Below are 15,653 nucleotides of genomic sequence, written 5' to 3'. Positions count from 1 at the left end.
TTTGCCCCTAAGATTACCGAGTGTATTAATGACTTTTGGATTACGCGGTAATAAAGCATCATAGCCCGATTAAACAAGGAGCGTGCATTCATGTGTTTCCCTTTCTGAAAGCAATTCTGAGAGTGAATGTGCTACTTGGATCGCTGTTAGTCGTCTCATAAGTAAACTTACCTTAAAACATGTCTGTCTTTTTTTTATGCCTGGCATGCTTCTGACAGTTGTTGCTGTGGCGATCTAATTGCGGGATTTGTTTTACTTCGCAGAGCCCAAAGGAAGAAATTATTAGGTGGGAAGAAAGTAAGAAGTGGCAAACCAAGTTTGAAGGGTTGCGGAATAAACTGAAGGAAAAGGAGAAGGAATATGACTCCTTAACAAAGCAATTCAGCACCTTGAAGGAACTTTATACCAGGTGAGTGTTTTTCTTCAGCAAAGGTAGTCATCCCCGTTGGTCGATCTTATGAGAAGTAGGGCTTTTTTGTTATTAAAATATATGCTTTCATACATATTTGCATTGCATTCGTACATATTGGTAAAAACGCTATAAATTGTGTGTTTTTTAGTAGTTCTCCTAAAGATTACGTATGAATTAAAACCTGTGCCATACCCGTTACAGAGTTTTTGCTTGGGTTGCACACTTTTTGTGAAATTGGGAAACAAATCACTTTTGGGAGCAGAGGGGAGGAGAGGGGTTCAAAGTGTGTCTAAGGTCAAAGTGTGGCCGAGGAAAGGGGGTTGGGGTCACGAGGGCGGCGTTTCAAAAGCAGAGTCTGACAGTCTATATAATATGTATTTATTTGTATTTGTTTAATAAAAACCAATACAATAATTTACAAATGCTTACATAATACATACAATTCAAGATATAGACACACAGGAATAAAACGTAATTATAAATATCCATTATAAAACACACATAGCTGGTGGGAGAATGGGCCTAAGTCATCTGCGGGTTTGTGTCTCTTATGCCAATGACACTATATACAACGTATCACAGGCATAAAAAAGTGCTGCTTGTCTCGACCCTTATGATTCTATATCAAATATGCCAAAATAAGACAAAGTGCTGGTGCCAAACTAAATAACTTCAATATTGCCAGTAGCAGAGCTATGCAGTAGAAATAAGTAAGCAACCCGATGTACTAAAACATCCATGATTGTGTAAATACATTGCAAACAAAAAGACAATCATTGAATGGAAAGGTGACAAGTGACAAGAAGACACCCGGTGTGCAGTAAAGTGCTGGTGCAAAACCCAATGATAGCAGCAGTTCGTCATAATAATAACGAGCAATCTAACGTGTTTAGCTAACACGAGAGTTATTGCCACATAGTAGAGAACCCACCATGGTTGATAACAAGTCTTCGAATGCAAGAATCCATCTCGCACCATTCGACACCATGGGAGGTCGGTTCCTTATGTTGATAAAAATAGACAAATGCTACTAACAAGGCAAAGAGGAAGGTTGTTCTTGCACTTATCTAAGCGCTGGGGCATACATTCATGTTCGTGAATATACCAAAAAAACAAAAAGGCTGCTATTCGTCAAACATGAGACACAACGTTACAATGATCGGAAAAAAGCCAGTTAGGATACTGTTTGGGGCACTCTAAAACTCCAGCCGAGCAGACGAAAGCAGATAGCTCTACGTGTCAGGGGGTCCTCCAGGCTTAACCAAACCCAGGAGGAGAGTGCTAGGAGGGGGAGAAACGGCAGGGCCCCCTGGTGATTCTTTTGGGCGGCTAAACCAGTTGGTAGCGAGGGAAACACATTTTGTCAACGCAATGTTTAACCAGGTGTATCTGGGTTAAGGGAGGCAATGACGGCTTGCAGGTACGAGCGGATTCCTAGGATGTTTCCCTCTCTCCTTAGTGTGGTTTTGAGGTCTTCCAACAGGGCAGGGCAGAGGCAAATGATGTGCTCGAGAGATTCCTCGCACTGGCCACAACCCCTGCAGATTGTCCCTTCCATGGGTCGACGCTGGTTGGCAAAGTGTGATAAGAATCGCCATTCCCCCATCCTGAGAGTCATGAATCTTGCCTTTGGAGCAATCGAGTATGTGCAGGCAAGAGATGATGAGGGAGATGTTGGCTGGTAGGTATTAATGACTTCCCAGGCGTACTTGCGCTTGGTTAGTATAGCTCTAACTCTTAGATCCTTACCTCTTTAATTTCCCAGGTGTCAGATTGGATCCAGAAACGTTTGCATGAACAGTACCCATGCACGCCATTGGGTGGCTCCGTCCAGTTCTGTGTGACATCACTGGCGTCGTCATAAGTTGTGATGTTGCGGTCACCTATAAAGGCGCCACCCAGGCACACAGCGTTAGTTCTTTTCTTTCTGGTTCAGTTAGTGCTGATCCAGAAAAGAGCTACCCCTCTGTCTCTTTTTCACAAGCTTTTTTCAACATTTTGTCAAGAGATTTTTTTCTGTGTGTCTAGGGATGACATCTAGATGGATAGGTTGCAAGCTGTGAGGCACCACCAGGCTGTATGCTGACAGCTCAGGCCTCTGCTCCGGTGGGGTCTTATGGATCCGATTCAGGGATCCGGGTTGGCGCTGTTCGTGCTTAGATATGACTGACTCACTGGGTAGAGTGATTTCATTGATGGTGGTGGCCTTACAGCACCACGCTTGGCTGGGAACATCTTGCTTCTCGGGTGATGTCCTGCCCAACCTCAGGGTCATGCCCTTTGATGGGACTTGTCTCTTCAGAGAAAAGGCTGACTCTGAATAGAAACGCTTCAAGGAATCTCGTGCTGGGGGGAGGAGCCAAGCTCGACATCGTGATGGCCGCACGGTAGCTCGGCTCCGCCGGCCTCCCTGCCCAAACTCGACTATCCTGGCACATATCCTGCCCAAAAAGGATAACAATTTATATACAAAGTCCTGCTGACACTTACCATCCATCCTGGTGGATCCGGCGCTCAGTGGGTCCGCAGCGGCGTCCTCGCAGGAAGTGCGGCCTCCTTGGGGTGGAGACCGGGGCCTTGCCTTCAGCGAGTTGCTGAGCGAGACGGCGTCGGCGGCGGCCTCGGGTGGAGGATTGGGGCCGGCCGGAAGATGCCGATGTGCGAAGAGCCCGGAGGCAACTGAACGCGCCTGGGACTACCGTCCGGTGTTCCAGAGGTGGTGTGCGGCAAGTTGTGTGTGGGGTGAGGTGCCGGGTTTTTAGAGACCCGGTGGTGCCAGGGGATCACACCCGAAGACCTCTAGGTTCTCCCTGTTCTGGACTTACAGAAACACGGAGTCTTCTAGATGAAGTCAAAGATCGAGTTTATTGGCTGCAACCAAGTAACATGCGTCCTAGAAGTACGACAACACGGGCCGTAAGTTCTCAGGAGACTGTTCGTTTTTACAGAACCAGACTTCTCCTTATATACATAAATAACAGCTGCAGGCAAGAATTCTTAAGTTTATGATATGGCAATACAAATATTTCTACAATAATACAAAGAGCGAAGTCATGCTGGTCAGCACATATTTTAGATGTCCAGTTTGTGATGGATTACCCCGCCAGATCCAGAACTCCCATCAGATATCGATGAAATGCCAGTAAGGTCGAGCCCCCTCCCATCATAAAACGGGTCATAAACAAGAATCATGGACAGGTGTGTGTGTATGGAAAGCAGGGTTTGTATGCAGTGGAGGGTTTATGACATGTTGTGCTTTGATGATAACGGGCTCGGCCACTGGGCGAGGAGCTGCCCAAACAGGCTTGGCTGGAGGCAGTGGAGTCAGCTCGGCCAGGTCATGGGGGAGTCAGCTACAAAGGACGTGTCCTTTTAGATCAAGCTCGGCTTTAATCAATTGACTTATATGAGGGCAAGCCATAAGATGGATGCCGTTTACAAAATGGAGTCTGCGGGTTCGAGACGCAAATCAAGATTTGAGGGTGTTGGCATCGCTTAATCATGACGCAAATGCATGGGGATGATGTCCTAATCATTACCGGTTCGTAGATACCAAATTCGTCATGATACGACGGTATTTTATAACACGAGTGTTGGACCCCGAGGCTGGTGAAACAGAGGGGTCCAGAATTGCAGTACCACAGACCCTCCTTTTGCCCTTATATAAGGCAATAACTCACGCTAGTCAGAGTCCAAATCTGTATTGATGAATTCACGGAGATGCTGCTGTAGCATCATTCTGTTGCTCAGTTCGTCCCTTGACACAGGCTTCCTTACACATGAAGTGGCGCAGAGGCCACATATTGCAGGAGCGCACTGTACAAACAGGCAGAACATAAACAGAACGGCTAAGATCATCCCAATGAAGATCAGAGTTTTCCATCCCCAGGCAGAGATCAGTTCCCAGAACCACCCTAGCAGAGACCAATCCCCTTTCTCTGTGTGAAGGGAATCGGAGATTTTGTGTAATTTGGAGATGGCCTGGTACACTGTCGGAGCATTATCGGGGATGAAAATGCAGCAACTAGATTGGATCACTCTACATACACCACCACGGTCTGCAAGTATGACATCTAGGGCAACCCGGTTTTGAAGGGTCATAAGTCGATCCGACTGAAGCTCAGCTGTCAGGTTGCTAAGGGCACCGGCCGTTTCAGACACGGCGGACTCAACTATCCTCGTTAATTGTCGAATGTTCCTGCTGTTCACCATAGGCCCCCAAAATGGCAGAAAACCCTTTGCGAAGTCTCCAAACTCCTGACCCGCAGTGTCGTCTTGACTCACGACACCCCTAACTGTCCTTGTCCGATGGTAATCTGCCCCGGCCGTGTAGGTGGGTGGCAGCAGAAACGAGATGAAGCATGTGCCCGAGAAGTCGGCAGGTAACCAAGTGTATGCCTTGTCGTGGCAGATGAAGTATGTACCCTTAGCTGCCAAGAATGGAGGGGAAGTTCGGGAGGCAAACACGTATGTTTCCGTGCATGTGCTCTTCCCCAATTCGGGATCCCTGCCAATGCCTTGCAGACATAAGTGACCACGGTGGGGTACTACCCAGACTGAGGATGATTTCTTTGATTTCTGGCTCTCACTTAATGAACTCCCATACTTGGTGATGTTCCACCTACTGTATGGGGTAAACTCATCTTTGGGAGTGGCTCTGATCGTGTCAATATCTCTACTCATGTTCTTGATTCCTGCTATTAATGCCTTGTTGTTTGAGTTCTCTCCCCGAACGTATGGTTCAAGGGAAAACAGGAACATGGTCTGGAAAGCCCACAAAGAACCGTAATAACTGAAGGGCAGGACGAAGGAAGGGATACCCTTACCGGTTGTGTGCGGCATGAGTCCACATATCCAACAGTTCGTGTTGTTCATAACAGATTGGTGCTGGTGTAGGAGTAAGACAAATGAATTATTTACAAATTCGAGTCTTCTGGCAGACTCGTATTCAGGTAGGGGATGGAAGGAGTGTGTCGGATCAGTGGGAGAAGGTGCGAGTTGTGTGTTGTGTATGAATGGAACTCGAAAAATGGACAGAGCAAAGCCAGTCAAAAACATTATTATACTACACAACATTAGGATGCTTAACACTAGAAAACGTCTCTTCGCCATTATAGCACATATTTTCTTTTCAAAAGTCATGTGTCTAGCAGGTCTCTCAACCCCTGGAAACTCCATCCTCTGGTTGCTGCCCACGGTGGGTGGTTGCTTCTGCCAAGATGTGCGCTCCGTCCAGTCCGGGGTGATTCCCTCAGACTGACCAGAACCGTTGACCTAGGCGTCCCCGGCTGCACTCCTCAGACTTCAACCGCGGCCTTAGCAGCAGAACCGGATGGCGGTTCGAAAATCAAAAATGAGCTAGTTCCCTGGGAAAGAGAGCTGTGGAATCAAAAATAGTTCATGGAAAAAGGGAAGATCGCACTAGTTCGATTATGTCAGTTCTTTGGTCTTGACCTTAGATTATATCGTTCCTTTCCAGGCACGGCGTGATCTTCAGTGTTTCAGGTTTTGTAGTGTCCAACTGCAGCGACGGTGGCACAGATCCTTGCAGAATACAATCACTCTCTTGGTCGGTATTAGTTCCTTTTAATCGTGCATCGCTGAAGGGGACAAAACGTGGTACAGATTCGGTCTCGGAGTCAGCGACTCCTTGCTGGACCCATCGGTCGTATGGAAGGGGCAACGGGACCCTTTTGCAATGGGCGCCGTGCACCCAATGTTTCTTTCCGTGGACACGTACTGCAGACCGGGTCGATAGTAAAACCTGGAAAGGTCCGGTCCAGCGAGGCTCCTCGTTCTTGGTACGTCTGAAATTCCGAATCAGGATCCAGGAGCCGGGTTCGATAGTGTGGCCTGGATCGTCAGACGCAGGTGGAGAGGAGCTGTGGACCTGTTGATGTAAAGCATGCAGTTTAGTTGTCAATTCGTGCAAATAGTCAAACAGTACAGGGTGCTCGATTTCACTTATCCTCTTAGGCCTTGGCACACCCCAGATGTTAGCTGGGCGGCCAAACACTATCTCGTAAGGGCTAAGTCCTAATCTAGAATGGACAATCATCCTGGTAGACAGGAGTGCTAAAGGCAGGGCGTCGGGCCACTTGTGGCCTGTGCTGGCTTGGATCTTGGCCAGTTTCAATTTTAACGTGCCATTATAGCACTCTACTAATCCTGCCGATTGGGGGTGGTTTGCAGCGTGGAACTTCTGGCGGATGCCTAGACACTCACACACTCTCTTCATCACTCGCCCCACAAATTCACTTCCGTTATCACTCCAGACAATCCTAGGCATGCCGAATCTAGGGAAAAATTCCTTGACAAGGGCTTTGGCAGTTGAAAATGCAATGTTGTCCTTAAGGGGGTATGCTTCTATCCACCTGGAGAAGGCGCAAACGACAACAAGGACGTACTTCAGGTTATTGCACCTCTCCATGTGAATGAAGACGAGTTGCAAGACCTCGAACGGATACGTTGGAGGTGCAAAATGACCAGCTGGGGTTGGGGTTCCCCTACCGGGATTGTGCTTCAAACACACCATACAGTTTCTGACCAGATTCTCTGCACATCTTGGGATACCACTATTCTGCCATACTGGGGCCAACAGCTTACATATTTCTTATTTCTGGATTTGGTGAAGCGCAACAGCTACCCCGGCAAAGGGGTGTCCCGGCGCTAAGAACAGATGCACAGATTGAGGGGAAAGGGGGAAAAGGGGAGACTAGGGAGCGGGGAAGAGATGAGTCTTAATTGCTTTGCGGAATGCTGGGAGAGAGTCGATGGAACGAATGCTGAGAGGGAGATCGTTCCACAACTTGGGGCCAAGAACGCTGAAGGAACGGCCTCCAGTTCGGCAGAGCCAGGTCCTAGGGATAGTCAGGAGGAGTTGGTTGGCAGAACGCAAATCACGGCCAGGAACGTAAGGTTGGGCAAGGTTACGAAGCAGCGGGGGATTTCCTAGTTTAACGATCTTAAAGATCGTAACTAAGGCCTTGAATTGAATTCGACGATCCACGGGCAGCCAGTGGAGTTTGCGAATAGTAGCTCTGGCTGAACATCTGCGTGGAAGGCCGATCAGCATTCTGGCTGCCGCATTTTGGATACGTTGGAACCTAGCAGTTTCCGCTTTGTTAGCTCCCAGAAGGAGGACGTTAGCGTAGTCCAGGCGCGATAGAATGGTGGCCTGGACGATGAGCTGGCGGGCCTTAGAATCGAAGAGCCCGAGTATGGGCCTGAGGTTCCTTAGAAGGCCTATGCAGGTGGCTGCCACCTTTTTAGTGTGGGTCTGGAAGCTAAGGTTGGCATCCACCCAGACTCCCAGATTTTTGACGCATTTTTTGGGGAGTGGGGTGGCGCCTAAGGATGACGGCCACCAGTGCTCGTTCCATAGGCTGGTGTTACGGCCTAGGAGGAGCACCTCGGTTTCACACTTTCACACTGATGTGTGCCATTCCATGGGCCATCGTCACCACTGCGAGCACATAGGCGTTAGGTAACAACCATCGCTGATGTTCTGACAGTTCGACCCAACAACCATTCGCGTCTAACCTACCCTTGCTTTCTCTCCATTCATTCACCTCTTTCTCAGTCGCGTCAGATTGTATAGATTTCACGCTTTCGATGGTGTCCTCACACATACCCACATCAGGGGTCCATCTAGCAGGACCTACAACATACATCCGACTCATTGTGTTCCTTGCAGTCTCTTTCGCGACCTCATCGGCAAATGCATTCCCTCGACCAACATCATCTCGGATCTTCCTATGCGCGCTACACTTCACAATCGCAGCCTGTAGGGGCAAGGTCAGTGACTCGAGAAGGTCGTGTACTAGCTGGCCATGTTGTATTTTTGCACCATGTGACGTCGGGAACCCACGTTCACGCCACAATCTTCCAAAACTGTGGGCGACGCCAAAGGCGTACTGACTATTAGTGTACACATTCACTCGTTTTCCTTTCGCCAACACGCACGCTCTTGTGAGTGCGATTAGTTCTGCCGCTTGTGCAGAATTCTGGGGGATGCGAGCTGTCTCTACAATCGTATGTAATGTTGTCACGGCATATGCTGCAGTCGTGTCACCATTCGGCAACTTGAAACATGAACCATCAACCCATAAATTATCATTACGTTCAGGGAAAGGAGTATCCTGCAAGTCTACTCTCCCTTTTGTCTCTTCCTCTGTCCTAAAGCAGCAGTCATGTTTGTCGATTTTATCTGTCTCTGCTGGTGGAATGGGTAGTAACGTAGCAGGGTTGAGTGTATCACACCTCTTTATTTGAATGTGGCTTGCCAACAGGGTCAATTCATAGCTGGACAGTCGAGCACTAGTTAGGTGCTGTGTTTTCGTCCTGTTCAGTAGGATATCTACTGCATGTGGGACCATAACGGTCAGAGTATTATTCATGACCAACCCAGCCGACTGTCGAATACAGACAGCCGCTGCGGCAGTGGCCCTCAAACAACTCGGTAATGCCTTAGCTACGGGATCTAGAGTCGCGGAGAAGTATGCACATGGGCGTTGTTTGTCCCCAAAGTGCTGTGTCAGGACTGATAATGCGCAACTTTCCTTCTCATGGACGTATAATGTAAACGGCTTGCTGTAGTCGGGATTGCCTAACACAGGAGCCGAACACAATGCTTCACGCAACTCATGGAAACTCGCCTGACAATCTTCAGACCAAGGCAAAGGATTGGGTGTGTCTTTACGCACTAATGCCAGCAAGGGTTTAGCCAGCAGTGAGAAATTCGGTATCCATTGTCTGCAGTATGATGTAATGCCCAAGAAGGCACGCACTTCTCTTTGTGTCCTTGGGACACTCAGTTCTGCAATCGCCTGTATTCTTTCTGGGGTCAGTCTCCTTCCCTCCTTCGATAAGATGTGACCTAAGTAGGTTACTTCTTGTCGGCAAAACTGTAGTTTGGAAAGCGAGACTTTGTGCTTCATGTCACATAAATGACGCAACAATGACAACGTGGCTTGTTTGCAAATCTCTTCAGTATCTGCAGCGATCAGTAAGTCGTCTACATACTGTATCAGAGTCGCACCACCAGGTAGAACAATCGTATCGAGTTGCGTTTTCAGAGCCTGACTGAATATTGATGGACTCTCGCAGTAGCCCTGAGGAGCGCGTCTGAAGCGGAAACTTCGTCCTCCTAGATTGAAGCCGAAGATATCTCTGCTCTCCTCGGCAATCGGGATGCTGAAGAAAGCATTCTTCAGGTCAATCACCGAAAACCAATTGGCTGAGGCTGGAACCATTGTCAATAAGGCAGTAATGTCGGGGACGACTGGAAACTGCGGTACAACTATCTTATTCACTTCCCTTAGGTCGATCACGAATCGGTACACAGGGGGCTGTGAAGGATCGGTACGCTTTAAGACAGGCAAAACAGGACTGTTGCAAATGTTGCCTGTGGTTTCTTCAATGACGTCTTTCTCAATCAGATCGTATATTATTTCTAGCAAAGCCTTTTCACATTCTTTTGACATTTTATATTGGGGAATACGTGGCAACCTGACGTCAGTTTTCAATGTTATGACATACGGTGCTATCTCCAAATGACCCACATCATTAGAACCATTCGCCCAAATTACATCTGGAAGAGATGATAACTCAGTCGGAATTCTTTCTTTTGACACATACATCGGGGAAATCACTCTTTTACCAAGCGTAAGCTGTACTCCTGAAGGAGAACAGTACAAGGTCGCATATATTCTCTTCAGTAAATCCAAACCTAACAAATTTTCGCCACAACCTGTGGTAAGAATGAGGGGTGCTTCTAATTCGCATGGGCCAACAGAAAGGGGCATGGGACTGGAGATCGGGTTTCTAACAGGGGCGCCAGAAAAACCTACTGAAACATTCATTTCGCCAGACAAAGGTGCGCCAGGAAGTTTTGAGTGCATAATTGAACTTTTTGTAGCACCAGTATCCAGCATAAATGGCTCCGACACTCCGGATGTAATTACCTCTACATAGGGTCCATTCTGATCTACTGGAACTGAAACAACTCCCTCTCTTTGTCCATGGCTGTCCTAGCAATTATTACCCTCATTCTCAGTCTCTGCGTAATAGTCATCTGCATAGTACTGAGCTGACCTAGAAGATATATTATTCTGTTGGTCAAAGCTATTCATAGAATTCTGAGGCGGAAAAGAAGTGGTGTTCTGGGAGAAATTTCCACGGCCCCTACCTCTAGGAGCCTGTTGAACACCTCTACCTCTTGCGCCGGAAACACCGCTTAAACGTCGTGCTAGAGCTTGGCAATTACTTTTGTAATGACCCTCTTCTTTGCAATATGCACATTGATTCAGGCCATATGGAGAACGCTGGTGGAAAAACTTGTTCCCTTGCGCGTTTCTCGAATACTGCTGTTGTTGCTGATAATTTGGCTGACTAGGGGTGCGAGGCGGGTAAGCTTGCTGGAGAAGAACTTTAGTCTTTAGTTCCTTAGTCTTCTTCTCTGTCTTATCTAGCTCGTCTTTGCGCCTATTTTCATAGTACTGGGCTGTGGCTAAAATCTGTGCTGACGTGGAAACAGCCCAAGCGCTCTCTGAATCTTTCAATTTATTGCATAATTCAGGAAGCAAATTATGTACAAATTTGTCTACAAACAATCTTTGGCCACCCTCGGTAGCCATGTCCTGACCACTGTGATCGGTGAAGGTCTCCTCAAACCTCGTGAAAAAGTCAGACACATTCTTATCTTTCTTTTGCTTGCACGCAGATAGCTTGTCCCAATTTACGCGTAATTCAGGAATCAACGTTTTCATGTACGCAATAATCCTACCTGGAAGATCTGCTATTAAAGGCTCGGGTTTAGAACCACCAACTTGTCTGGTATCAGTAGCAGTGATATTAGCCCATGAGTCACCTAGTTCCTGGTCGTGATCTGCATGAGGAATTTTACTCCATAAAGGATGCGGAACCACGTTCCCAAGCAGCATGTCTATATCTGCTAAATTCATTATACATGAGCTGGCAGTCTGTGATAATTCCTTGTAATACCCTGCTGGGTTTTTACGTGGATCAGGTAGTGTCTGTTTGAGTGCTAAAACTTCGGATCTTTTCCAGGGGACATGTACCCATACACGCTGGAAATGCGGTGGAACAGGCGGTTGCGCGTTCGCATCGCCTTCCCTCCATACCGGAGGAACCTCTCTCATGGGGTACTGTCGTGCCCTTTTCCTACCAGACACATCGTCCTCATCGAACGATCTAGAGCTATTTCCCGTGCTCCTATAAGATAACAACAAATCCATTGCTTTCTCAACATCTGTGCCTATAATCATGCCTTCATAAAATTTGAATCGCATGGGGGCTAGTTCCTGCATTCTGCGTTTTGGGTCATTGTCTCGTACATCTTCCCAGAGGTACACACACATCTCCTCAAATACGTATCTTTGAGTGGATGGGTCCCACTGACGGAAAACTTCCATAACAGACTGAAGATCATATCTTACAGTATCAGTAACCCATTTGCGTGCTAACTCATTCAGTACTTCTCTTTCCTCGTAGTCGGGTAGTTGACTGCGCAACTGTCTACGTTCTGGTTTAGGGGTCGTTTTAGGCGACCCAAAGAAGGGCGAGAATAGACCAGTGACAGTTCTTGCCACTCTCTGCCTGACAGAAGGAGAAGCTTGCGGCGAAACAGATGTGCCAGAGAAGACAGGCTGATGTAAAGAGGAAGTCGAAGCGACAGCAGAGGAAGTTGAGGCAGTAGCAGACGTAGTATCGTAGTGAATAGCTGGAGCAGTAGGCAAGGTTGTAGAAGTAGAAGGAGTATGTAGCAAAGGCGGCGGCCCTTGAGAAGGCTGCGCCGGAGAAGTAGGAACCAGCTGAAGAGAAGCTGGTGTTTGTGCAAGAGCTGCATTTCGTGCACCTGGGCGCGGTATAACAAAGCGCTTCGGGGGTGCAGTAGCATCTAGCGCATATGGGGGTGGTGAATTCAATAATTGCGACATTAAAGGATCGTTCTCTGATTTCCCTTTTGAACTTTGTCCTTCATGTGGCAACATCGGGTAGCATTTATCTACTGCTAACTTCTTGCTTCTGAGCATTTGTTCACTTTCTTGCTCTTCCTCATTATCTCTGTATGCGATGGCAGCTTGTACCATCGACATACCTCTTTTATTCTTCTTTGCTAATCTTATTTCTTTCTGTTTGGCTTCTTTGCGCCATAAGCGAAAAGAGTCAAACATCGCCGGCCGGGCTTTCTTCTTGAACAATTTGACCTCGAGGTTGTCTAATATTTCTGAGTCAAAACTACCATATTGGGGCCATTTTAAAACACCATCCTTGCGGGTGTATTTTATCCATACCTCGTTATACGTAATAGGACCTACTCCATGCTTTATATATAACTCATATGTTGGAGTTCCAATCGGAGGAACCGGACACGAATCCTCTAATCGGGAGTCCTTACTACAACCAAGACAAAACAAGTTTCCAAGTCTGCTGAGACCAGGCATCTTTGCTCACTAGTCTAGCTTCAAACTTCAAGGGATTATCTAATTATGATATTATCGTGAATACACGAACCCCTCGGTTTTGGTGCTTGCAAGTACCAATAATACAAACCGTATCCCTGGGATACCAAAACTAAGAACCAAACTAAGAACTGGGAGACGCTCCACTTATACCTAACTGAATATTGAAGATCGGTGACGTCACTAGAAGACTCGTCTATCGTTTCGCTCTACCAAGGATCACTGGGTCCAAAACAGGGCGATAGTCAGGGCAGCACTCCTTCGTAGCCGTCGGGACGCGGGGAACCTCGCAGCAAAGACCTTCGGAACCACGTCGACATGCAGGGGTCGCTGAAGTGGCTGGCCGTCCTCCGGAATTTTCACACGAAGCTCCTCACGAACATCTGGCTTGGACCGTCACCCCTTGATATCGCTCCGAGTTGGGCGCCAACTGAGGTGCCGGGTTTTTAGAGACCCGGTGGTGCCAGGGGATCACACCCGAAGACCTCTAGGTTCTCCCTGTTCTGGACTTACAGAAACACGGAGTCTTCTAGATGAAGTCAAAGATCGAGTTTATTGGCTGCAACCAAGTAACATGCGTCCTAGAATTACGACAACACGGGCCGTAAGTTCTCAGGAGACTGTTTGTTTTTACAGAACCAGACTTCTCCTTATATACATAAATAACAGCTGCAGGCAAGAATTCTTAAGTTTATGATATGGCAATACAAATATTTCTACAATAATACAAAGAGCGAAGTCATGCTGGTCAGCACATATTTTAGATGTCCAGTTTGTGATGGATTACCCCGCCAGATCCATAACTCCCATCAGATATCGATGAAATGCCAGTAAGGTCGAGCCCCCTCCCATCATAAAACGGGTCATAAACAAGAATCATGGACAGGTGTGTGTGTATGGAAAACAGGGTTTGTATGCAGTGGAGGGTTTATGACATGTTGTGCTTTGATGATAACGGGCTCGGCCACTGGGCGAGGAGCTGCCCAAACAGGCTTGGCTGGAGGCAGTGGAGTCAGCTCGGCCAGGTCATGGGGGAGTCAGCTACAAAGGACGTGTCCTTTTAGATCAAGCTCGGCTTTAATCAATTGACTTATATGAGGGCAAGCCATAAGATGGATGCCGTTTACAAAATGGAGTCTGCGGGTTCGAGACGCAAATCAAGATTTGAGGGTGTTAGCATCGCTTAATCATGACGCAAATGCATGGGGATGATGTCCTAATCATTACCGGTTCGTAGATACCAAATTCGTCATGATACGACGGTATTTTATAACACGAGTGTTGGACCCCGAGGCTGGTGAAACGGAGGGGTCCAGAATTGCAGTACCACAGGGGGACGCCGTGTTGGTGGCTCCCCCTTTGCTGCCTTGTCCGGCCATTCCGGGCTTCATCGCTCGGTGGCGGAGAGTGTTTCCAGCGGAGCGGTGGCGCCGGCGGATCCCCCTCTTTTGGTGGTTCTCTTTTCTGCACCGCGGATGCGGTTTGTGCGCCTGAGGGGGATCCCGCGGGGGCCCTGCTGGTGAGCCCACCCCTGGAGTTGGTTTCGAAGGGACGGCGCCGTATTCGCAAAATGGCGGCTGATGCCATGTCCTGTGGAACGCCCCGGGATGCCGATTCCTTGCCTCTGTGCTACGCTGGGGCCTGCACTGGTGAGCCCGAACCCACGATTGGCGACGTCCTGCAAGCGCTGAAGATTTGGCAACTGGCCTTGGCCCAGGATTCTTGTGTACAAGAAAATGTGATGACCGCCATTGCTCCCGGGTCGTCCCTCGGGGACGCGGATGGGCCCGAGGTGGTCGCTGATTGTTCCCCGCTTTCTGGTGGGGGTAGCGATGTTCCGGTACGTAAGCGGGTGGAACTGCTGGTGATCATTGACGCTGGTATACATGACTGCCGTAAACAGCTTTTGCATTGCCATCGGCGGAGGAGGTCCCCTGGGTTGCTTCCATTGATTGTCCAGCGAATTCTCCACGGCCTTTCCTCATCGCTTTGTTTTACGCCCACTACATCGACGTACATCGTGGCGTTAGCTAAGAAAGGACTGGGTTGAGCCCGGTTCTTACTCCGGAGGTCTACTATTCGGTGCACGGAGTTTTGGACTGCCCCAAATTGTGATAATTTGTCGATTCCTTAATATGTATGGCTACCCGAAAACTTGCCAGTTTAGTTTTGGGCCAAGCTAATGGTTTGTGCGGGCGGGGGGTGGCAGCCGTGCTCCCTGTTACATGGTATCCTCCCCCCAGGCTTTCCTTTTTCTCTTTTTCTTTCTTTTTCCCTATATTGTCTCATTCTATATTTCGGGTTCATAATTAGGGTGACAGGCACGCTGCTGGGGGGGGTAGGCCGTAGCCTTCTGCAGGGGTGCAGGGTGGGGTGGGTGGGTTAGGGTCTATTAGATAGTTATTTGTTTTCTATGGCTCTTTTGTGTCCTTTTCTTGGGTCCCCATGACTGTGCTTGATTCCCGCGGGGTGATTTACGGGGGGAAGGATCAGGTATTACATAAAACATGGTACTTTGGGCACTGTTTATCCTGATTTAGCTGCCCCGCCCCTAAGCACGTTTGCTATTTGGATTATTGCTCGCCATAACCGCCGTGGGGCGGGTACAATAACGTGGAGTCCCCCTATTCCCTTTTTCTAGTATTTTTGTTTTCTTATTTTCCGGGTTGGGTTGTATAATGATTGTAATTTTATCTGTCTCCCTGATGGTTCTTACTGTTATGGGAGTGCTGTCCTGTTTGTCTCTGGGCACATGA

The 15,653-nt window shown here is 48.1% G+C and overlaps 1 protein-coding gene across 1 annotated transcript in view; it reads left to right on the top strand.

Annotated features, from left to right (window-relative positions):
• CEP290 (centrosomal protein 290) overlaps positions 1 to 15,653 on the top strand; it is a 1,386,965-nt gene that overhangs the window by 999,519 nt on the left and 371,793 nt on the right. Inside the window, exon 41 of the mRNA XM_086918001.1 lies at positions 264 to 409. Coding sequence (XP_086774127.1) covers positions 264 to 409 — 146 coding nt within the window. The remainder of the gene's footprint in view (positions 1 to 263; positions 410 to 15,653) is intronic.

This window comes from Lissotriton vulgaris, chromosome 1_1, assembly GCF_964263255.1.
Source record: "Lissotriton vulgaris chromosome 1_1, aLisVul1.2, whole genome shotgun sequence".
Classification (NCBI taxonomy): domain Eukaryota; kingdom Metazoa; phylum Chordata; class Amphibia; order Caudata; family Salamandridae; genus Lissotriton; species Lissotriton vulgaris.
The sequence above is the reverse complement of the archived record's forward strand: the minus strand, read 5'-3'. Positions and strand labels throughout refer to the sequence as shown.